Here is a 24,380-nt window from a genome sequence, read left to right on the forward strand (position 1 = left end):
GGTTAAGAATCTGCCTGCCAATGCAGGGGACACGGGTTCAAGCCCTGGTCTGGGAAGATCCCACATGCCACGGAGCAACTAAGCCCGTGAGCCACAACTACTGAGCCTGCGCATCTGGAGCCTGTGCTCCGCAACGGGAGAGGCCACGACAGTGAGAGGCCCGCGCACCGTGATGAAGAGTGGCCCCCGCTCTCCGCAATTGGAGAAAGCCCTCGCACAGAAACGAAGACCCAACACAGTCAAAAATAAATAAATAAATTTATAAAAAAAAGAAACTGGTCACTCTGTACAGGGTTCACTGCAGCAGATAGTATGTGCTGAGGCTTTCTATGGAACCCAAGAGCCATCACATATTGAATCCTAAAGTTCCAAGATCAAGAATTATCAAAAGCAGAAAAGGAGATATGATTTTAACTGGTTATTCAGAATTCAGCTCTTTATGGATGACCCAAAGAAAGATGACCAGGACCATGGTCCTCAGTCAAACATAAAGTATCAAAGAGACTAAAGAGAGACTTCATAAGAAAGACATTCATGAAAAGAAACCAAATGTTAAGAAAACAAGCAAATATCTGATTTATAAAGCAGCATAAAATCAAACCTACCAAAATTAACCTTAAAATCAGAGCAACTGGGCTTCCCTGGTGGCGCAGTGGTTGAGAATCCGCCTGCCAATGCAGGGGACACAGGTTCGAGCCCTGGTCTGGGAAGATCCCGCATGCCACGGAGCGGCTGGGCCCGTGAGCCACGAATGCTGAGCCTGAACGCCTGGAGCCCATGCTCCATAACAAGAGAGGCCACAATAGTGAGAGGCCCGCGCACCGCGATGAAGAGTGGCCCCCGCTTACCACAACTGGAGAAAGCCCTCGCACAGAAACGAAGACCCAACACAGCCATAAATAAATAAATAAATAAATTTAAAAAAAGAAGGGCCGCTCTTTTCGCTCTCAGACATGGGCACACCGCAGAAGGATGTTATTATCAAGTCAGATGCACCCGACACCCTATTAGTGGAGAAGCATGCAGATTATATAGCATCCTACGGCTCAAAGAAAGATGATTACGAATACTGTATGTCTGAATATTTGAGAATGAGTGGCATCTATTGGGGTCTGACTGTTATGGATCTCATGGGACAGCTACATCGCATGAATAGAGAAGAAATTCTGACATTTATTAAGTCTTGTCAACACGAGTGTGGTGGAATAAGTGCTAGTATTGGACATGATCCTCATCTTTTGTACACTCTTAGTGCTGTCCAGATTCTTACTCTCTATGATAATATTAATGTTATTGATGTAAATAAAGTCGTGGAATATGTTCAGAGTCTACAGAAAGAAGATGGTTCTTTTGCTGGAGATATTTGGGGAGAAATCGATACAAGATTCTCTTTTTGTGCGGTGGCAACTCTGGCTCTATTGGGGAAGCTGGATGCTATTAATGTGGAAAAGGCAATCGAATTTGTTTTATCATGTATGAACTTTTTTTTTTTTTTTTTTAAATTTTTATTTATTTATTTATTTATTTATTTATTTATTTATTTATTTATTTATTTATTTTTGGCTGTGCTGGGTCTTCGGTTCGTGCGAGGGCTTTCTCTAGTTGCGGCAAGTGGGGGCCACTCTTCATCGCGGTGCGGGGACCGCTCTTCATCGCGGTGCGCGGGCCTTTCACTATCGCGGCCCCTCCCGTCGCGGGGCACAGGCTCCAGACGCGCAGGCTCAGCAGCTGTGGCTCACGGGCCCAGTTGCTCCGTGGCATGTGGGATCTTCCCAGACCAGGGCTCGAACCCGTGTCTCCTGCATTAGCAGGCAGATTCTCAACCACTGCGCCACCAGGGAAGCCCCATGTATGAACTTTGATGGTGGATTTGGTTGCAGGCAAGCTTCTGAATCCCATGCTGGGCAGATCTATTGTTGCACAGGATTCCTGGCTATTACTAGTCAGTTGCATCGAGTAAATTCTGATTTACTTGGTTGGTGGCTTTGTGAACGACAGCTTCCATCAGGTGGACTCAATGGAAGGCCAGAGAAGTTACCAGATGTATGCTATTCTTGGTGGGTGTTGACTTCCCTAAAGATAATTGGAAGGCTTCATTGGATTGACAGAGAGAAACTGCGCAGTTTCATTTTAGCATGTCAAGATGAAGAAACGGGAGGATTTGCGGACAGGCCAGGAGATATGGTAGATCCTTTTCATACTCTATTTGGAATTGCTGGATTGTCACTTTTGGGAGAAGAACAGATTAAACCTGTTAGCCCTGTTTTTTGCATGCCTGAAGAAATACTTCGGAGAGTGAATGTTCAGCCTGAACTAGTGAGCTAGATTAGATCCCTTGATGCAGAAGTTGCTTAGTGTAGTTTCACTGTTTTAACATTTCAGTATTTGAAGTGCTTAACAAACGTAATGGCTGCCATGTTAATATTTTGTACATGAATTGTGTTGATTTTAATAAATTATATAATTATACATAACTGTAAATTAGAGACCTTTATTGTATCTTCAGCTTTCCGTTTTCTTCTGGAATGCTGTTATTCTGAGCGTAATATTTTGTTTATGCTTCAATGTATTTATCTTGTTTGTCTCCATAACAGCAAACTGAGTTGAACTCTATTTAGCTGATGAAGTCTTATGTTCTGATTTTCCCATGTACTCCCTTGATATGTTATATATAACTATAGTTAATATAAATTGGTCTTTGTCAGTGAGAATGTTAACTGATAAAGAATTGATGAACCCCATAGGAATTAAAAGATGAAAAAAAATAAATGGCTGAAATTTGGGAATATTTCATATGTTTGTGGTTACTGAGCTGGTTACAAAGTGATTTAAGTAAATGACAATTCACCACCTTGGAACAGGATTGCAGTCTGGACTATATTCTCACTTTCTAATATTTTATGTTGGAATGCCAAGGGGGATTGTTGGCTTTTTTCCCTGCCGAGTAAGGAAACAGAAGTTGATAGTTGCCACAGTATTTTTTTGTTACCTGTGTTTTCAGAAAGATGAGACCACAGCTAATCTCTTACAAGAGATTATAACTCTTATAAGAGTTTTATGTTCTTGGTGAAAATAAAGTATTTTAATGAACATTTAAAAAAAAAAAAAAAAAAAAGAAGGGCCAGCTGAAACCTGGGTTGATTTCAAGGGTCCTTCCTCCTTGGCAGGAAATATCTTGCTTCTGTTTGCCAATTAAAAAAAAAAAAATCAGAGCAACTACCATAAGACAGCAGGAGTGAAAACCTGATTTTTAATTAAATGTTTACGTGGAACATTCAGATGCCATCATTCCATAGTGAACCCCCCTGAGACAAGTGGAGGAAATGCATGATTTATTGGTGTTAGGATTCATGACTCATAATCAAGAGAAATGAAACTCCATGGCTGCATCCTCACTGTGCAATACCAAGATCTAGAAATGGAAAAATTCTGGCTTTTCTTGTCCATGACATCAAATAATTTGTTTGACTGATTTTTTAATTCAATTAATATTTGGTTTAGCATTGTACAGTTAGAGCCAAAGACTTGTAATAATCTATAGCACTAAATTTAGTCATATTTATGTCAATTTTGCAAGAGTGTACTATTCTCCAAAGTGCTAGGTTGACAAAGAAAATCAATAAACTCATTGGCTAGAGAAGAGCACAATGTCATCAGAAGAACTAGGGCAGAACTTTCCGAGGCAGCACAGTGAAGATGTCCAAGGCCACTTTGCCCGGTAGAGATGCGGGCTATACTTAGTTCACTGACTCTGAGACCTGGAGCAGCATTATCCAAGAGGGCACACTTTTTTTTTTAACCTGGAAATTAACTCTTTTTATTTATTTATTTTTAACATCTTTATTAGAATATAATTGCTTTACAATGGTGTGTTAGTTTCTGCTTTATAACAAAGTCAATCAGCTATACATATACATATATCCCTATATCTCCTCCCTCTTGCGTCTCCCTCTGACCTCTATATTCAAGATGAATCTGACATTGAAAAAAGTCCTTGGGCTTCCCTGGTGGCGCAGTGGTTAAGAATCCACCTGCCAAGGCAGGGGACACGGGTTCGAGCCCTGGTCCGGCAAGATCCCACATGCCGCAGAGCAACTAAGCCCATGCACCACAACTACTGAGCCTGTGCTCTAGAGCCCATAAGCCATAACTACTGAGCCCTTGTGCCACAACTACTGAAGCCTGCACGCCTAGAGCCCGTACTCTGCAACTAGAGAAAGCCCGCGTGCAGCAATGAAGACCCAACGCAGCCAAAAATAAATAAATAAAATAAAATAAAGAAAAAAGTCCTTGAAGTTAACTGGCACTGTACCAGTAATTGCTTCATTATCCCTGTTCACATTTCAGTTCTTGCCTTGCATTGATTTTGAAGTGATTTGTAAATCATATGCATTTGTCTTTTTTCAACTGCAAAGATTTCTATTCAATTCTGAATTATTCCAAACTGAATAGGAGTTTCCTCCCAAAGTATACGTTGAGTAAGCAATTTACCCAACGTCAGCAAAGTAAAATCGCTAAAATAAATATAGCTTTCACTAAGAGCCATTTTACATACACTGGTAGGATGCAAGCAGAGTCCAGGACATCAAGAATGGCAGGGCCAAGAACTGAGGGAGCAGATGTGTCCTCGGAGTAGGGCCCCACTCTAGAAGTAGCATAAAAACTGGCCACAGGGCTTCCCTGGTGGCGCAGTGGTTGAGAATCTGCCTGCCAATGCAGGGGACACGGGTTCGAGCCCTGGTCTGGGAAGATCCCACATGCCGCGGAGCAGCTGGGCCCGTGAGCCACAATTACTGAGCCTGCGCCTCTGGAGCCTGTGCTCCGCAACAAGAGAGGCCCGCGCATCGCGATGAAGAGTGGCCCCCACTTGCCGCAACTAGAGAAAGCCCTCGCACAGAAACGAAGACCCAACACAGCCATAAATAAATAACAAAAGTGATTGTTTAAAAAAAAAAAAAAAAACTGGTCCCAAAGACCAGTTCGTTATGCTCATCCCCAGCCCCCAGACAGGCAAACAGAAGCACAAAGAAGCTCAATAATTCTACTTTAAAGTGATACATCAAGGATCTAGGAATTGATCCCAATGTCCATTGTGAGTCTATTTCACACTGCCTTCCTTCAAAAAAAAAACAGAGAAACAAAAAAATTGGCATCCAAACTGAGAACAAGGCATTCTGCAAAGATTACTGAATTCCTTTACTGGATAGAAGAAAGGGCACTTTCAGAGCAGTCTGGCCTGAGGCCACAGAGCAATGCAATGAAAGGGCCCTGGGCCTGGGTCAGGCAGGACACCTGGCATCTTACTCTGTCTTACCAGCTTTTTGACATAATTTCCCTTTAAGCTCTAGTAATATATAATTTTAAATTTCTAAAGAAATGAAAAAGAAAATAAAATTGAACTCTGTGCAAAAAAAAAAAAAGAAAAAAGTTATATTGAACTATTTAGTCCACTGAGCAAACTTTGGAATCCTTTATCAGGAAAAGTAGCAAAACAACCCCCCCTTTAGTCAAATCACTCAAGCAGCTTCAGGCCAGGCCCTTTAATTTGTGGACTAGGTCCTGACTAGCTTCTCAGGTTACGTGTCCTTGGGGGATGTGAACCTTATTAAAGCACATTTCCTCTTGCACAATAGCTGGGGCTATTACCCAGCTAGATCTGATTCTGAAAGCCTGTGAAGACTAAGAAAGCAACTCTCACAAGATGAGGGTAGTGGAGATCCTAAGAAAAATCATCAAGATAAGAAAATTCAAGACAGCAAATCTTGCCAGATTTAAGACACTCATTAAAGAAGGATCCAAAAGAAAGAAAGTTGTAGTGTCAGAGGATTCCAGGAAAGCCAGTCCTTGTTCCATGGGTTGATCACCAACTCCATGAATGGTCAAGGCAGATGGGGGACAGAGCTGGCCAGCATAGCCCCATAGCTCTACAACGAGCTGAGGAAATGAGCAAGCCACCGAAAACAGATACATAAAATGGCCAATAACACCAACATTTTTTAAGTGATTCTCTAAAGCATCTATTAGAAAATACGATATGGGCACGATATATATAATCAGCATGTAATAAAAAAAATTCAATATATAACTAAATGTTGACCTCAAAATAGTTATAATGCAATATTAAAGAATGCCAAAATGTCAGTGCTTAGTATGTTCACCCTACTCAGCATGAGATATAGATAGTCCATCAAAGCAATGCCGAGCTGGATTTTAAGTCCAACTAGAATAGGGCCTAATATAAATGTCTGACACTGTCAGCTCTGGGATCTTCTTTGACACAGGGTTGAAGAAGAGTCACAAATACTTTGGGTCTCTCTTTTTTTAGGCATCGTGGCTCAGAGTTCTTTCCTTCTCCATCTCTGCAAATCGTTATCAGATATACAGGTAACCTCCTACTAGCTGATCTTTCCATTCTAATCTCAACTCAATTCCAATCATTATGCACTGCAGATAGTCTGCATCACACTTTTATCTTATCCCTCCTCTATTCAAAAACCTAAACTTCTCAGAGCCCACCTAACCTATTCCTAAATGGACTTGGTCTCCAAACCCCTGACTCTGAGACCCCGCCCTAGCTCCTCTTAGCAGGGGGTTCCCGTCCTATTTTCCATGACTTCCCATCATGGCCCAACTGCTCACCTCACAACCCCCTGCCCAAGTCCCACTTCCCACCTTTGTTCATAACATCCCTTAATTATCTGATATCCTCTTCCCTTCCCCACTCAAAACTCCTCCTCCTTTATCTCCCCTTCTCTCTCTCTCTAACGGTGATGACAAATCATGAGCAACTGGGGAAACTCTAGAACAGATCATTGGTATCTCTCCAACCCCCCTGTCCAAAAACAATTTTACATGGCTCATCATGAAAAGCACAGTTACAATAGAACAAACCAAATATTTTATCAGTAACCCAAAGACAAGACGCGAAAATAAAGTGAAGAAGGATGGGAAATCATATTTTTAAAAACCAAACTTAGAAAAGTTTCTATAATTGAGCACAAAAATCATCTCTGAGCTTCACAGCAACCAAGGCAAAGATGAAACATGATAACTAAGTAGTTTTTAATCTGACTTTAATCATACAAATTCACCAATTGAGATGCAATTTCCCCACCTCCAAATTCAAAAGAAATTTCCGTGTGTATCATTAAATACATTTAACATGATGGATAATATCCTCAACAGCTGTTTTACAGAAAGTGCAAACTCATATGGCCATTTCTTACCATGACCCTCAATAAAAACTGAGGGCATATTTGCAGCAGCACAGATGGACTTAGAGATTATCATACTAAGTGAAGTAAATCAGACAGAGAAAGACAAATATCCTATGATATCACTTACATGTGAAACCTTAAAAAAATGATACAAATGAACTTACATAAAAACAGAAATAGACCCACAGACCTAGAAAACAAACTTATGGTTACCAAAGGGGAAAGAGAGGGGGAGAAATAAATTAGGAGTTTGGGATTAACATACACACACTACTATAAATAAAATAGATAACCAACAAGGACCTACTGTATAGCATAGGGAACTATGCTCAATATTTTGTAATAAACTATAAGGGAAAAGAATCTGAAAAAAAGATATATATGTATGTATAACTGAATCACTTTACTGTACACCTGAAACTAACACAACATTGTAAATCAATTACACTTCAATTTTAAAAATTAAAATAAAATTTAAAAACCCGAGGGCATAATGTTAACCTTATTCTATTAATACAATTCTGTTGGGAGCTAGAAAAATACCAGGTGTATCGTTTTATGGTTCTGAGACTTGGTACTGGAATAGCTCCCCCTAAAGCAGTCGTTCTTACTAGGGTGAGATAGCAGGTGATTCACAATGGAAGTCACCAGCAAGCACCTGAAAGGAATTGACCAAATGTTATTCCTCTGAGGACGAAGCCAACAAATGTTTTGTTTAGGTAGGAAAATGTAAGAGTCACCTTGACAGAGACCACCTGATATCCTTGGGGAGATACATCACCTGATATCTTTGGGGAGATACATCACCTGATATCTTTGGGGAGATACATCACCAGAAAAGCCTGAAGATTAATCTAAGACTGTCTCCAAAATATCTCCATATTGTGTCTAATGCTCAAACAAGCACTCAGCTGCCCAGGACTCGTCTCCTACATCAAAGACGTGGAAAAGCTTCAGTGGGCAGGATGACCGAAACATCTGCTCTGTCGCAAATGGCTCAGGTAACAGCTCCTGTCCAATATTTCATTTCATCAGGACTGTAGCATCCGGAGGGGCTCGCAGGATTCATCGGCAACAAAATGCCCATCGGAGTAACTAATGAGTTGAAAGGACTGTCCTGTACTATCCATCCAGATGCAGAGATGCCCCTGCCCAAAACAGCATTTCAGTTTGACCACTCCGCAAAGTGACACACGGAAACGTGGGAAAAGGAAGCAATGGATGAAGCTGCAGAGAGTTTCTGACAAACCGATGCCTTTGGGAATGCTAAGCATAGGGTTTTAATCAAAAAGTTCTTGGGAACAAACAGACATCTTTAATGACTATTATACAAATTGCCCAGGGTCATGTGTACGTGGCGGTGCCAGTGTTCACCACCAGCATTTTTATTAATTGTTTCTTTGGTTTTATGCTGTCACAATTTGGGGCACAGTTACACCATCGTATGTGCCCCAATAAATGACAGCCACTTCAGAGCTATGTGTCCCCACGCTTGCTACTACTGCCTTGTCTGACAGGGGAGCTGTCTACTAAAGCGACAGCTAAGATGCCTCCATATGGCTTAAATATTTTCAGTAACACGAGCATATTGTTTATAATAAAAGAGAGAAACTAAAATGTTAATGTAATAAGGAAGGAGGAGGGAGGGAAGGAAGAAAGAGGAAAAAGAAGGAAGGAGGAGGTAGGAGGGCAGGTGGGCCTGTAAACAGCAGAGAGGAATCATTTTCTCTCAGCCCCAGGAACAACAAGCTCCGGCCTCCACGCGGGAATGGGAACAGGCCCGTTTGTAAATGTGGCCCCGGAGGGGTCCGTAGGAAATTACACGTCAGCAATCACGCTTTCTGGGGTCCCTGAACTCAGAGAATTGATGCTATATTGTAGCTAACAAAAGAGATGTGCTGTAGCCTTGAGAGTTTCTGAAGCCCGAAGCATGCCAAACCGTGTCCCTCACTTCATCCAGACTTAGTGCATCTTACAGGATGGAGGGAATGTTGAGGCCACGCCCTCATGACAGTGTCCAGCACCCTTCAGACACAAGCTCTCCCAACCAGAAGGAGGCATCTAGCGGAGGCAGCTTCAGTGGGCTCGGCCTCCTAATTCGAGGCCTCTCTGAAAGGCTGTCCCGTGGGATGATGTAGACCCAGGACGCTCTCACACGGCCTTAACCTCATTTGCTTTTATATTGGCCCAAGGAAAGGTTATTACCGGGCAGACCATGCATCACTTTCTGGCACAGGAGGCGAAGGAGCAGCTTCTAACGCCTCAGTTCAGAAAGGGTACACAGTCTCACGCAAAACAAGGACATACCTGAGAAGTAACTGAGACGGAAAGGAAGAAATGGGGAAAGGATCATAAAATTTTTTTCATTAATTTTTATTGGAGTACAGTTGATTTACAATGTTGTGTTACCTTCTACTTACAGCAAAGTGAATCAGTTATACATATACATACATCCCCTCTTTTTTTAGATTCTATTCCCATATAGGTCATTACAGAGTATTGAGTAGAGTTCCCTGTGCTACACAGCAGGTCCTTATTGGTTATCTATTTTATATATAGTAATGTGTATATGTCAATCCCAATCTCACAATTTATCCCTGCCCCGCTCTTTCCCCCCTGGTAACCACAACTGTGTTTTGTACATCTGTGACTCTATTTCTGTTTTGTAAATAAGTTCATTTGTACCATTTTTTTAGATTCCACATATAAGCGATATTGTATGATATTTCTCTTTCTCTGTCTGACTTACTTCACTCAGTACAACTAATAAAATTTTTTAAAAATAAGCGTTGTCCATAAAACACAGCAGAGAGGACCTCCCTGGTGGTGCAGTGGTTAAGAATCCGCCTGCCAATGCAGGTGACACAGGTTCGAGCCCTGGTCCTGGAAGATCTCACATGCCGCGGAGCAACTAAGCCCATGCGCCACAACTACTGAGTCTGCGCTCTAGAGCCCGCGAGCCACAACTACTGAGCCTGTGAGCCACAACTACTGAAGCCAGCGCACCTAGAGCCCGGGCTCTGCAACAAGAGGAACCACCGCAGTGAGAAGCCTGCGCACCGCAACGAAGAGTAGCCCCCGCTCATCACAACTAGAGAAAGCCCACGCACAGCAACGAAGACCCAATGCAGCCAAAAATAAAATATAAATAAATAAATAAATAATTTTTTTTTAAATTCTAAGATATTTGAGCTATTGTTATTTAGGCGTCTATACTGTCAGTGGTACCCCGTCACCACATCCAAAAAAGATAGAATTCACTCATAGTGTAGAAGAATTAAACTAATTTAAAAAGAAACAAAAAAACAAAAACCCACAGCAGAGAGTTCTCACTAAGTGAATACGAGGACACAGGCCGTGCCATTCCAGAAGGGCTGTAATCAGCCCAAGAACACCATTCTTCTTTCAGGCTGCAGAGAGCTGCCTCAACGCTCTGCCTTCAAATCAGTGCTTCTAGGCCAGATTCTGGTGGAGACAGGGCCCCTGGAGACCTTACGTCATTCAGAAACCATTAAAGTTCTAGGATTGGTATTGCCGCCATCCTCAGCAGGCATCAGGAAATCGTGGTTATTTCTGGTCAAAGGATCAGGCCGGATTCACGGGCATGGCTCAGGGCTGACTGGCGCTCATGCGGAGCTGGAGCTGACTACAGTCTCGTTCTGTCACGCAGGCCCCTCACTAAGTCTCCAGCAGGACCAAGGTGGATGAGGCCCCCATGCCTTCACGACCACACCTGTGTCCTCGGGATTCGTGCTATTAGGAGCTGCACGTGGCAATACTTGAGAGTAATCCCAGCAAAGCCCATTCATCTCAGGGAGCAAGTGACAAAGACTCTGGGGCAGTAGCTGGTTTGCACCCCTGGGAAAATACATCTGGGACATTCGAAACATCAGATGAGCTTGACTGTAGGAATGAAACAGATTTTCCATGGGGTTCCCCAAGGAACCAGAGCCTTATGAAGGGAAGCTGATATTACTGCATGAGCCATGGATGTCGAAATAAACAGTAGGCAACATTGATTCTGCAGTAAGTCAAAACTTCACAGGATCCACAAATGCACTAAGAAAAATCCTCTTACACTTGAAAGCCCAGAAGTGGGCTGGTGTCTAGCACTGCACTGTCCAATAGGACTTTCTGTAATGACAGAAAGATTCTATTCTGCACAGTCCACGTGGGAGCCAACAGCCAGGGTTGCTACTGAACACTTGAAATGTGGCTACTGTGACTGAGAGACTGAATTTGTTTTACAACTAGTTTAATTTTAACTTAAATAACCATACATACGTGGCTACTGTCTACCGTACTGGACATGTGATCTCAACTATGAAAAAATGGCACAGTAAGAAGACTGGCAAAAAAAAGGACTGGCAAAATGTGTGAAATGTTAATAGGGGCTGCCTGTGGGCAAATTTTTTCTTCTTTTTTACACTTTTTCTACATTTCCAAATTTTTTCTTATTGAAATATAGTTGATTTACTATGTTGTATTAGTTTCAGGTGTAGAGCAAAGTGATTCAGTTGTATGTATATTATATATATTATATATATATTCTTTTTCAGTCTTTTCTCATATAGGTTATTACAGAGTATTGAGTATAGTTCTCTGCACTATACAGTAGGTCTTTGTTGATTATCTATTTTATATACAGTAGTGTGTATCTGTTATTCCCAAACTCCTAATTTATCCCTCCCTCCCCGCCTTTTCCCTTTCGTAACCATAAGGTCGTTTTCTATGTCTGTGAGTCTATTTCTGTTTTGTAAATAAGTTCATTTGTATCATTTTTTAGATTCCACACACAAGTGATACCATGATATTTGTCTTTCTCTGTCTGACTTACTTCACTTAGTATGATAATCTATGGGTCCATCCATGTTGCTGCAAATGGCATTATTTCATTTTTTATGGCTGAGTAATATTCCATTGTGTATATAAATCACATCTTCTTTATCCATTCATCTGTCAATGGACACTTAGGTTGCTTCCATGTCTTGGCTACTGTAAATAGTGCTGCAGTGAACACTGGGGTGCATGTATCTTTTCAAATTAGAGTTTTTCATCTTTTCTGAATATATGCCCAGGAATGGGATTGCTGGAAATTTCTTAACAATAAGCACGTGTACTTTTGTAATCAGAAAAATAAAAATGTATGTTAAAAATATTAAAAGGACAAGACATAACAACTTCCACAATTCCTGTATCCAGTGCCTGCCATTCTAGTTAGCTGAAGCTACTGTGAAATTATTGATCAATAACCAATAGATGATGAAACCACTGCTGGTGTCCACATAACCGTCACTCATCAAGAGGCTCCAGGTTCAGATCCACCCGTAGTCCACATTGCTCCAGCCACGCTGGATTTCATTTGAGCACTTGAACGTGCCAAGCTTGTCTACCATAAGGCCACTGAAGCTGTCCTCCCTGCTATAAGCAATCTTTCCAAATCTCCTCTCTGGCTGCTTAAAATCCACTTCTCAGGTTAAATGTTGCCTCCTACCCAATGGAGTCAACCAGTCACCTACTATATTGTCACTTCATCTCATTCTCTGCACTGCACTTCTCACTATCTGCTATTTTCTATTTTATTTACTTGTTTACTATCCATCTGAACTAGAATACAAGCTCCAAGCAAGCAGAAGTCTTGTCTGTTTTGTTCATTGCCTTCTGCCCACCACCAAGCATAGTGTCTGCAATTTATTGCTGCTCAATATATACCCACTGAATGAATGGCTACAGTCTCCAGACTTCACAGAGAACTCTGCTTTTTAAGATTTTACATACGAGAGATGGATGGGCTCTGGAGTCAAGCTGCCAGGTTCGATCTGGGTAGATAATGACTACCTTCTTCTCTACATCTGCTTCCTCGTTTGCCATTCGAGGGGGGCAGTAATAGGAGACCTCGTGGAGCTATGAGAATCCATATGAGATAACAGAGGTAACGCAGTGAGTTCAGTGCCTGACAAGCAGACAGGCACAACACTAGCTGTTATTACACTTCAAAGCTCTCTGGTCTGTGGGAGGAAAGGAGGACAAATTTGCAGAAATGTATCATTGAGATAAGAGAAAAGGAAATCAAAACTTCAACCAGCAGCTTCTCAGGCTGCTCTTTCTGATTGTTATCTATGAGCATGTAATGAACCATGCCAAAACTTAGAGGCTTAAAAAAATGACGACATTGATTTTGTCCACAAATCTATAATCTGGGTTGGGCTCAGCAGAAACAGCCCGTCTCTGCTCCCCTAGGCATCAGAGGTCAAAGTTGGGGCTGGTCTCCTATGCAGGCTCATGCAGTCTCATGACCTTGGCAGCTGGGGGCCCTGGGACATCTCTCTCTGTCCCTGTGTGGTGTTCCCAGCATGGCAGCCTCGAAGGAGCCAAACTTCTTAGATGGCAGCTGAGGGCTCTAGGGGTGCAGAGGGAGACAGACAAAGAAACAGAGTCAGAGAAACTGAGAGAGACAGAGAGACAGAGAGAGAGAGAAACGGAAGCTGTATGACCTCTTCTAACCTAGAAAAAGTCACACCATGACACTCCTACCACACCCTCTTCACAGAAGCAGTCACAAGGCTTGCACGTGTCTCAGGGGAAGAGACATAGACTCATACATCACAAAAACTTCGGGAAAGTAACATCGCATCTGGAGGCCCCCAACTTGTTGTATTTTCTGACTCTTCCTTATAAAAAATTTGTTAATGTAGAAATTAGCTGCATATAAAGTGAGTGAATAAAAAGGTGTTCTGTGACTGAAGGAGCCTTGGAGAGTCAGGTAGAGGCAATCAAAAGATTCAGCAGATGAGGCTGAGGAAACCAGGTCACCTGAGATGCTCTAATGAGCAAGGTGTGCATTGCAAAAGCTAGACCAGCATTCTTCAACGACAGGGCGTCAAATTCTGTCAACCCCCAACACCATCTCACGCAAACTGGACACCTCAGTACTGCTAGCCCTGGTCCCCTTCCCTCTGGAATTTAGAGCCTTAGAAAAAAAATACATCAACATATTTCAGCACCCACAGGCCATACATCATCACACAAGTGTTCTGTATTGACAGTGGGAGGGGAAGTGATTGACAGAAAGATACCAACAGACACAGTTAGAAGGACATACAATGTGTTGGATGGGAAATAATAATGGAAAGCCATCGACATCTTTTCAAAAATGGATCCACAGAGCAGGAGGCCACACTGCACACTGTTCTCAAGTGGCCTGTTCCAGGCCCCCCAGGGCTCCCTACCCAGCCTGTGAGGATTTCAGCCTGACACCACACGCATGGCATGAGAAGGATTCACCATGTGTGAGAACCCCCTCTTCTAATACTCCCCCCAGTGGTCCTGTGGACACTGGTTATGTCACTTCTCTGCCCACCAGGTGCAAAGAGCCTGCCTGAAGTTTACTCCTGAACAAGAATATTAGAGGAGAAGGGAGGGGCACATTTACTATGGTATTTAGGATCCAAATTGCCTTTAACCATAATTTCTCCCTAAGTTAGTCCAAGAATTAATCTTCACATTTTGCCTAAACAGTAAAGTATGTAAGGGGAGAAGGAGTGAATAGTCATAAAAGGTACTAAATGACATTCTTTTTTTTTTTTTTCAGCCGCACCGCGCAGCTTATGGAATCTTAGTTCCCTGACCAGGGATTGAACCCGTGCCCTCGGCAGTGAAAGCACCGACTCCTGACCACTGGACCACCAGGGGATTCCCCTAAATGACATTCTTAAACACATATTTAATATGGAAATATTATTACAGAAGTACTGCATAGATTTTTAGCTTTACTTGGGCAAACTTTCCCTTTGGTACATCTCTCTCTACTAATCCTAGCCTACTCCATTTCTCTGAAGATAGAAACAGAATTACAATCATTTGCTAAAGCTCCTACTAATACAGAGTCTGACAGTTAACAACAGTCATCTCAGGCATAACAGGCACTTTACCCACAGAACCTTATCATCCAGACGTTCATCTCAGCAGAAATGTCAAGATCTGCAAAATCCACCATTGCCTTTGTTCTGCTTGTCTAATGGTCCGTCTGGCATTGGACCACATTTTGCAACTGTCTTCAGGTTTACTTTGGACTCTTCCGCATTTGCCTGCCCACCTGCCATTCACTCAAAACTGAGCTTCATTACATGGCGAATAAGTGTGTTGATCACCTGTCCCAACATCTCACACATCAAAGTTGAGGCCAATTCCATCCTTCCTCAGGAGCACAGTTGGCCCAAGCCCGCTCGAAAAAACAGGGTAGTTCACTTTCAGTCCAGAGGGTCTTGGTGTGCAATTGCATAAAATTAGAAGCAGTGAAAGCTATCTGACTCATCTGAAAAAAAAGGCTGTAAAAGTTAGGTCTCCCTCAACTGCAGAGAATCAGAAGGCATCTGGTTCAAACTTCCACAATCATGAATGATTCTGGATTTGTTCAACAAATCCTAAAATACTAGAATAGGGGGACAGGCACCCTCTACAACTTAAAATATAAGACAAATAAAAGGAAACCCAATGTTCACAGAGAGTAACAATAGTATGGAAGTCATTTGTCTCAAGATATGGTCCCAGGTATGTAAGAGAAAGGGGTAAGAAAGAGTCTAGACACATCAATATACCACTATTAATGTGTTAATATTAATTAATATGGATGGCTTCTCAGAAAGACCTCATCTGTAAAGCAGCACCAAGGAAGAAAGCGTGCCTCCCGTGGTGCATCCTTGGGGGCCCCAATGGCCAACTCTTGTGTTAAACGGCCCATGGATCTCACTCTTGCTGGTGACTCCCGTGTTCCTGCATAGCAAACTGGATGCAACTGGTAATTAGTAATAATCAGGGAAGAACCACTGACCCCCAGATGCCCATGTAGTTGCTAATTTCATCCTTCCTCAGAAGTGCAGATATCATACAAGAATCTCATGGGCTGGCAACTTGGTCCCAACACTGGAATGCCAGTCAGGCTAAACCAAGTTCTACAAACCCTTTTAAGCAATGCCATGTACCAGTGGCTACAAAATTAGTCAAGGAACTTACTTATATTTTAAACTGTTTGACAAAACTAACAATTAACTTTTCATACAGCTTATCTTTCTCAGCAATATCATTTCTCTTGAAAGTAATGGTCAAATAAATTCCTTTTCCAACAAACATCCAAACTGGAGAATGTGAGGAGAACAGAGAACAGTTCCAAAAGATATGTGTATATTCAGCCAATGAACGTCCATTTAAACCTACTGTGTGCTAGGGCACTGTGTGAGTAGCTAAGGATACCTTGATGAAGACTGCCTTCACGAAGAGGCTAGCTTCGGCAAGGTGGTGAGAGTGGGGAAGACAGGCAATTATCAAGGAACTGAAGAAAATATCAAGCCACAATATGATAGGGTCTTCAAAGGAGAGGTAAAGGTAGTGGTATGCCAATAAAAGTTTAACAACCAGCTCTCTGGGAGGAAGGAGATCTGATCTGAAGCCTCTGCTAATTTCTATACTGCAAACAGTCCCACCATGGCTGACTTCAAATTACCAGCATGATCTCAAGTGACTTGAAAATTTAACAATCAGTTCTCACAGACTGGTACACGCTGGCTCCGAAAAACCACTGATAAAACTATAAGAGGCAAGGGACCTAGACAAGGATACAGAATGCTTGAAAAAAATAGACAGGTTCTATTGTTCTAACAGGTTCTAACACAAGGTCATAGATCCCAAACATCCCATCCCTGGTACCATAATAGTGTAATAGTACACTGGATGCACCTGGTAATAATAATACCCAGAGAAGAACCACCGACTCCCAGATCTCTGTGAGGGATAAGGTGACAGGTCATGGCCACGCTTTCTCCTCCCTGGTGTTACTCCTTTAAGTCCATTATGTTCTAGGAAAAGGAGTTTGGTCCCTTATAGAGAAGAGCATCCAAACTCAAAAAATCAGGTATCCTATAGAATACGTGATTTATTGTAAATTCTTTCCTAGTCATCCATAACACCAAAAACCATCATCAACATTTTTGGTCATTTTTTAAGTAAATCCTATTTCCTTCACATAGTTACTCAGTTCAGTTCCTGAGTCCTGGGGAAGCCGTGCAACGCCATCCCAGAGGAAAGAGAAAGATTCAGCAAGTTTCTCCTGGAAGCATTATTCTTTCAAAATTTGTGAATCCTTACCCCATTCTTCATTCAAATTCAGTAGAGTTCATTAAGTAGGCTATGGAATATTACACCCTCCACTAAAAATCATGCATCATGTAATATGTTTATAATTATAAAAACATAATTATAAATTTTTTTAGTTTAGTAAATGTCATCTCAAGAAATTGGAAAGAGGCACGACAGATTGCCAGATGCTATACACACATTTCAGAGAAAATCATGTTAAAGGGGAACAGAAATCATTCAAAATGTAAGCAAGATGAGGGGTGGGGAGATGGCGCACAAGAAGGGACAAGAGTGTTCCAAGAATTGCAAATTTAAAGGCCGCAGCTGAAGGCTACACTGCATTTAGAATCAAAATGACATTTGAACAGGTGAGAACATATTTCAAGACTAGTTTATAAATTTATCCCACACTCCCCCCCTCCAACCCCAGTATAATATTCAGCAGACTCTAGACTGAAATTTCCTAAGAAACCTTACACATAGAATTTTTACATTACAATTTTGTTAGTATTTATTCAGCTCTCAAGAACTTCAGCATAGAACTCAAAATTTTCTAGTTAGGGTAACGAAGGGCAACTTTCATTCGCCTAAGTTTGCTTATCGAACTGTAGTCAAATATTTCACTGAGATCATTAAAATATTCATGAAGACGTCACTGATCTTATTTTTTAATACTTCATACTGATATAATCAGCTAAGCAAGTGGCATTTGAAAAAGTTACACCAGTCACTTCATCTCAAAACCATGAAGTAGGACAGAGAAGATAGTGAAGAATGAGTGATAACAAACACCAAGCACAAGGAAAGGTCAAGACCGGATTATCAAAACAGATGGGAGAATGGTTGTAAATGTAACTGCTTTCCATAAGACTGAGCTACAGAAATGCAAAGATGGGCAACAATTTCCAGGCAGACTAAGGAAATACATCTATTTTGTGAGGTAGCTAATTATTTAACATCTTAATTGTTAAGATATAATAGCATGACGTTGGTCTCTTACCATAGGTAAACAGATATGAAAAAAAAAAAAATCCAGACTGATGACAAAGCTTCATCAACTGAATAATACCTGCTATGTACTAGGTGGTTCAGTTGGTGGGTTTTACATATAATTTATTTAATCCTTACACCACCCTCCCAGATATACAGTTACCCCCATTTTATGGATGCGGAAACTGAGACTCAGAAGGTTTAGTAATTTGTCAAAGTTCATGCCACCGTAAGTAATTCTGAAGTCCGAATTCCAAAGTGGGTATTCGTAACCTTGACACTTTGCTGCCTCCCCTCTAATTAAAGCTCTTACCTTTAATAGTTATCCAGTATTCACCAAGAAACTATAGAATCCATAAATTATAAATGTCAAAGAGAGTGCAAGGTAAAGAAGTCTACATTTTCTTCAATTTGCAAATTGGCTGTGCTTAAAATTTTGTTAAGTTGGTTGTTTTGAAATCAAAGCACATTTTCCTAAAGAAAAAGGGAAGGGAAGGGGAGGGGAGGGGAGGGGAGGGGAGGGGAGGGAAATAATTGGGTTATCAAGTCAGTCCAGAAAAGTTAAATTTTTGATGATGATGATTTCGGTGGTGGTGATGGTGATGATGGTGATGGTAGTGGTGATGGTGGTGATGGTGATAGTGGTGATGGTCATGGTCATGACGGTGATTGTCATGATGGTGATGACAGTGATGGTGATGGTAGTGGTGACGGTGATGGTGATGATGGTGATGGTGATGGTGATGATGATGGTGGTGATGGTGGTGATGGTGGTGATGGTAGTGATGATGGTGATGGTGGTGATGGTCGTGATGGTGATGATGGTGATGGTAGTGGTGATGGTGATGATGATGGTGGTGGTGGTGATGGTGGTGATGGTAGTGGTGGTGGTGGTGATGGTGGTGATGGCAATGATGGTGATGGTGATGATGTTGATGGTAGTGGTGATGGTAGTGGTGATGGTGGTGGTGGTGGTGATGGTGATGGTAGTGGTGATGGTGATGATGGTGATGGTGATGATGTTGATGGTGGTGGTGATGGTAGTGATGATGATGATGGTGGTGATGGTCATGATGGTGATGATGGTGATGGTAGTGGTGATGGTGATGGTGATGATGGTGATGATACAAGCATGTTTGGGCACTCACCCTGTGCCAGGCACTCTGCTAAGTACCTTTTACAACCACACTGTCTATCCTCAGCCCTTGAACGTATAAACAACCAGTGGTTCTCAACCAGAGGCATTTTGTAATGTGTCGGTATGATTTTTAATTGTCGTGACAATGTGAGCAGGTCGGGAGGGGGAAGGAGGCATTTAATGCCCAGAGACTTGGAAGCTGAACTCTGGAAACGTGCAGGATGGTTCCGGTGGACCGTTACTGTGGCAGCAGTCAGTGAACCAGACCTCCCACGTCGCAGGCCTTACGCAGACCCGTCCTCTTCAATCTGGACCGGAGCTCTGACCTGCCTCAACCCCCAGCCTGGGGCGGAAGTGACACTGTGACAGTCCTGGGCTTATACTTTAAGAAGGCCTGGAGGCTTCTGCTTTTTTGCCCTGGGAGAAGCCAGCTGCCAGGCAAAACGTCCCACTCACCTAGGCCCACCACACTGTGAGAAGCCCAATCTAGCCCACAGAGACGTTGCGGGGAGGAAGCAGAGGTCTTCGCTACAGCCCCAGGGAGCATCCAGCCAAAAGCCAGCACCAGCCCACCTTTCAGTCACATGGCCCTGCAAGTGGTTCTTCCAGCCCGGTCAGGCCCAGCTGACACCCTGCCTGAATTACATATTCATGAGCAAATCAATAAAACGGTTGCTGGTTTAAGCTACTGTATTCTGGAGTCATTTGTTTCTCCACAGCAGATGATCACAACAGTGGTCGCTGAGCCCCTGGACCCAAATGAGTCTCCATTTATCAGTGGGGGTGGGGTAGGATGGAGGAAAGAAAAGGGGTCTCTATAAACTCTCCAAAAACTCTCTATAAACTCTCCAAAAGCTCCCCAGTGTCCTCAGGATGAAATAAAAAATTTGACCACGGGGACTTCCCTGGTGGCGCAGTGGTTAAGAATCCGCCTGCCAATGCAGGGGACAGGGGTTCGAGCCCTGGTCCGGGAAGATCCCACATGCTGCGGAGCAACTAAGCCCGTGCGCCACAACTACTGAGCCCGCGTGCCACAACTACTGAAGCCTGCACGCCTAGGGCCTGTGCTCCGCAACAAGAGAAGCCACCACAATGAGAAGCCCACGCACCGCAATGTAGAGTAGCCCCACTCGCCGCAACTAGAGAAAAGCCCATGTGCAGCAGTGAAGACCCAATGCAGCCAAAAATAAATTAATTAATTAACTAATTAATTTGTTAAAAAAGAAAGAAGGCAAAACCCTCTCTGTAAAAAAAAAAAAAAAAAAAAAAATTGACCACAATATACAGAGCCTCCATCATCTGGCCACACACGGCACTTCTCTGATCCCATCCATTATAGGAGCTTCCCCTGTAAGGGAGATGCTATTGCTGCTCCATTTTACAGATGAAAAAACTGACTGACCAAATTTAAGAAACCTGCCCAAAGTTACCCAGAGAGTGACAAACTGTACTGTGACCTGTCTGACTCCTGGCATACTGTCCCCTGACCCAATTTTCCTGGGCCACAATCTGCAGAAAAAAGAAAAAAGAAAAAAAAACCTCCTATCAAATCTGGTCTTCATGATTATGACCTACTTACAGCCCACAGTTCATCACAAATCAAAGCAGCATGGGCTATTTTCCAAATGAAACTAATTTAAAATAATTTATTTTTTGACGAATTATAATGAGAATCCACAGTTAAAGATAATTTAGATAAAAGCTGTTCTCGTGACCTAGCAAAAAAAATAAAGAGACTGAGTATATGGTTTGGAATAAATGTGATTCTCTAGAATGCAATCGGGATAATCACTGAATTATTATAATCATTCTGGGGCATGTTTTTATCTTTGTTGATTTTTTTCCTATCCACCGGGGCTGTGATTGAGCAATAATAACACAACAAGTTTAGAGGTCTTCAGTTGCCTAGCAACCCACAGCTCTGAAGAGAGCGAAGGATAAAGGGTCCACTGGCAAAATAATGCTGTTTGCAATTCAATTTAAAAGTTTTAGAATTATTAAAACTATTCTGTCTAAATAAAGTATGCAAATCACTACTCCACAAGATCGGTCATCATTTTTATTTCTGTCCTACCCTGAATTTGAAGTTGGAGTTAATCACTGAATGGATGATACAATTTTACTAATTTGAACAAAAATATGACAAGAACAGTGTTGAACACGGCTGTTTCAAACTCAGACTGTCATTGTTCCTTTCATAGCAGAGCCCTTAACATTGTTGGAAAAATTAAAGGAAAAGATGCAGGTAAATGACAAAGGACAGTGCTTGTCCTGTCATGCTCGCCCAATCAGTGTTAACTGTCGTCACCACCATCATTGTTACCATCAGCAAAGAGGAATGGATCAACTGGCTTGTGCAGAGAATTTAGCAAATAACATACATTCCACAGTGAGCACTTTTCCATTCATTTTGGTGACTGTAAATGCAAGAGTCAGTTTGCATGTTCTTCATTCATTCATTTATAATTTATTCATTCAACAAATGGAGCAACTTCAGATGCCAGGCACAGAGCAAGCATCCCAACAGACATGGCGACCAGCCTCTCGGGCTCCCTAGGGTGTAGAGAGACAGGAAACAGGAAAACCAACAGGTGATTCTAAGTCATGACGAGAACTGGGAAGGAAGCGAGCGGGAGGCTGAGATCACGACGAGGAGGGCAGAGGAGGACTCCTCCAGGAGCTGCTATTTAAAGGGCATCTGAAGAACGCAGGGCAGCCAGCCATGGACAGAGCCAAGGGAAGAGGAGCTTTCTGGGGGAATTTCACGTACAAAGGGCCTGAGGCAGAAAAGCGCCCATGTGTTTGTGTTGGGAGCCTCTCCCAGGACGGGATACACACGGTAAGCGGGGGTGGGAGGGTGGTTGGAGAGGAAGATGGGCCTGTGTCCTTATGAAATTCCAAAAGCCACATTTTACCAGGAAAATACATCCCCATTTTCACTCCCTATGAAATGGAGGGCCTATTGATGGGGCCGCTGCTGTGCATCTGGCATTGCTGCTGCCTTGCCCTTCATTCCCACCCCACCACCCACTACCCAGGCAGCCAGGGGCCCTGCACCCAGGTGCTGAGCCAGCTTTCACCAGCACTGGGTGTGGAGAGGTGGAGTCCCGGAACGGTCTGTGGAAGACATGAGTTTGGGCCAGCTTACCTGGCCTGGGAGAGGAGGGGAACGGTCAGAAATTCCAGAAATTCAAATAAACCAATGGAGGCGGGACTTCCCTGGTGGTCCAGTGGTTAAGAATCTGCCTTCCAATGCAGGGGACACAGGTTCAATCCCTGGCTAGGGAACTAAGATCCCACATGCTGCGGGGCAACTAAGCCCGCACGCTGCATCTACTGAGCCCGCGTGCCTCAACTAGAGAGAGAAAACCCGCCGCCACAACTAGAGAGAAGCCCATGTGCTGCAACTAAGACCCAACGCAGCCAATAAATAACTAAAATAAATAAATATTATAAACCAACGGAGGCAAACTCCAGGGGGACCATTCTGCTCTGGCACCTCATCCGGACCCTTGCTCTGTCCACCCTCAGTGTTTGTTCAGGGGTCTCTAACCACCTACCAAGGAACCTGGCTCAGGCCTGCCCTCCCCTGCCACCCCCCTGCCACCCCCCCACAAGCTGCAGGCTTCCACTCAACTAGAGAACAAATCCCTGCTAGTAGAGTCATGATTGTTGACGGCTTAATGCCACCCCTGCTGCCCCCCAACAGCCTAGACATGGACCTTCTAGAAGCCCTTACTACCTCATCCAAACAAGTGACTTTAATCGTGGCAATCCCAGTCACACCAACATGTTAGGGAGGAATGTCTCTCATGGCTTTTATCAACTCCCTTTGAATCACAATGAAATGTGGACAGACACACTGCAAAAAGCCAAAATTTTTAAATAATTTAAAGGCATAACATTCAATCATTTTTATAGCCACTCTGTCAAAGGACAGAGTATGTTTTGTTCCAATTTTATTTTATGCACCTTAAACTAAGTGTGATTATAGCATTGGTTCAATTTATCTTTTTTTTCCCTTTTTCCTTTAACATCATAAGCACAAGTTGTCTCCGAAGATATCTTTTGCAATGTCTATCTAAAACTCCATCCTAAAGCCACACTGTTATTTAAACCTTCTCCTATTAACTTGATGCTTAGGTATTTTCTAGTTTTGGACTCTTGTAAATAGTGTTATGAGGACTATCTCTGTTTGTAAAATTTTGTTCAAATTTCCAACAACTTTCTAAGAACAAACTCCTAAGAGGTGTTACAAAGTCAAAAGATTTTAAGGTTTTTGATCCAGACGGTCTAATTGCTTTCCAGAAAAATAAACCAATTTTTACAATCCAGCATCCACAGAGGTACTCATTTCCCTTCTAGGGGTATTTTTAATGCAATTTGAAATTATTTTAATCTGTCACAATATTTTAATATCAGTATCTGCCAAATTTAGTCATAAGGCGAATAGAGTAATTTCCCATAATATTTGTATTTCTGGCACTGCCTTGGGCCAAAATGATCTCCAGATGGATTCTCAGTCAACTTTATCTTAACTGTCATCATTTCTTTCCTCTCTTTCTGTCCTCGTAGTCTGGCTGGTAATTAAAATTGGCCAGCAAGAGTTTGGCAAGTCTTAGTCGTGATGTAGAATCTACGCCAGTCTTCTGTAATAAACTCACATCGGCAAACACACTGCCCAGAAACTTCTCATCTCCATCAAACTCACTTAAATAATAGTTTTCCCTAACATATTTCACCAGAATAGCACAATCTAGGTGTTGGGAGCACCTCTATGACAGGAGACCGCAAAAGGACCTTCCTGGAAAAGTCTGGTCCTGCCCACATGCGCTTGAGGTCAGGTCACCTTGAAGCCCAAACTTCTCTCAAGTCATTATGCTTGTCTACACCGGCACTGAATC

At 42.5% G+C, this 24,380-nt stretch overlaps 2 protein-coding genes across 2 annotated transcripts in view; one reads left to right on the forward strand and one right to left on the reverse strand.

Moving 5' to 3' along the window:
• The window catches only part of DNER (delta/notch like EGF repeat containing), a 326,762-nt gene that overhangs the window by 278,231 nt on the left and 24,151 nt on the right, over window positions 1–24,380 (reverse strand). The gene's annotated exons all lie outside the window — the stretch shown is intronic.
• LOC103019330 (geranylgeranyl transferase type-2 subunit beta-like) lies at window positions 942–2,858 on the forward strand. Its single transcript, XM_057551825.1, has 2 exons — window positions 942–1,473; window positions 1,844–2,858. The coding sequence occupies exons 1-2, from the start codon at window positions 954–956 to the stop codon at window positions 2,323–2,325; spliced, it is 1,002 nt and encodes a 333-aa protein (XP_057407808.1). The 5' UTR covers window positions 942–953; the 3' UTR covers window positions 2,326–2,858.

Source organism: Balaenoptera acutorostrata, chromosome 8 (assembly GCF_949987535.1).
Source record: "Balaenoptera acutorostrata chromosome 8, mBalAcu1.1, whole genome shotgun sequence".
Classification (NCBI taxonomy): domain Eukaryota; kingdom Metazoa; phylum Chordata; class Mammalia; order Artiodactyla; family Balaenopteridae; genus Balaenoptera; species Balaenoptera acutorostrata.

What these genes read in the sequence shown, in the direction of transcription:
- LOC103019330 (XM_057551825.1), top strand. Translation starts at nt 954, where the DNA reads ATGGGCACACCGCAGAAGGATGTTATTATCAAGTCAGATGCACCCGAC. An exon ending in AATCGAATTTGTTTTATCAT is followed by an intron (nt 1,474 to 1,843) that starts GTATGAACTTTT and finishes CCACCAGGGAAG; the next exon opens with CCCCATGTATGAACTTTGAT.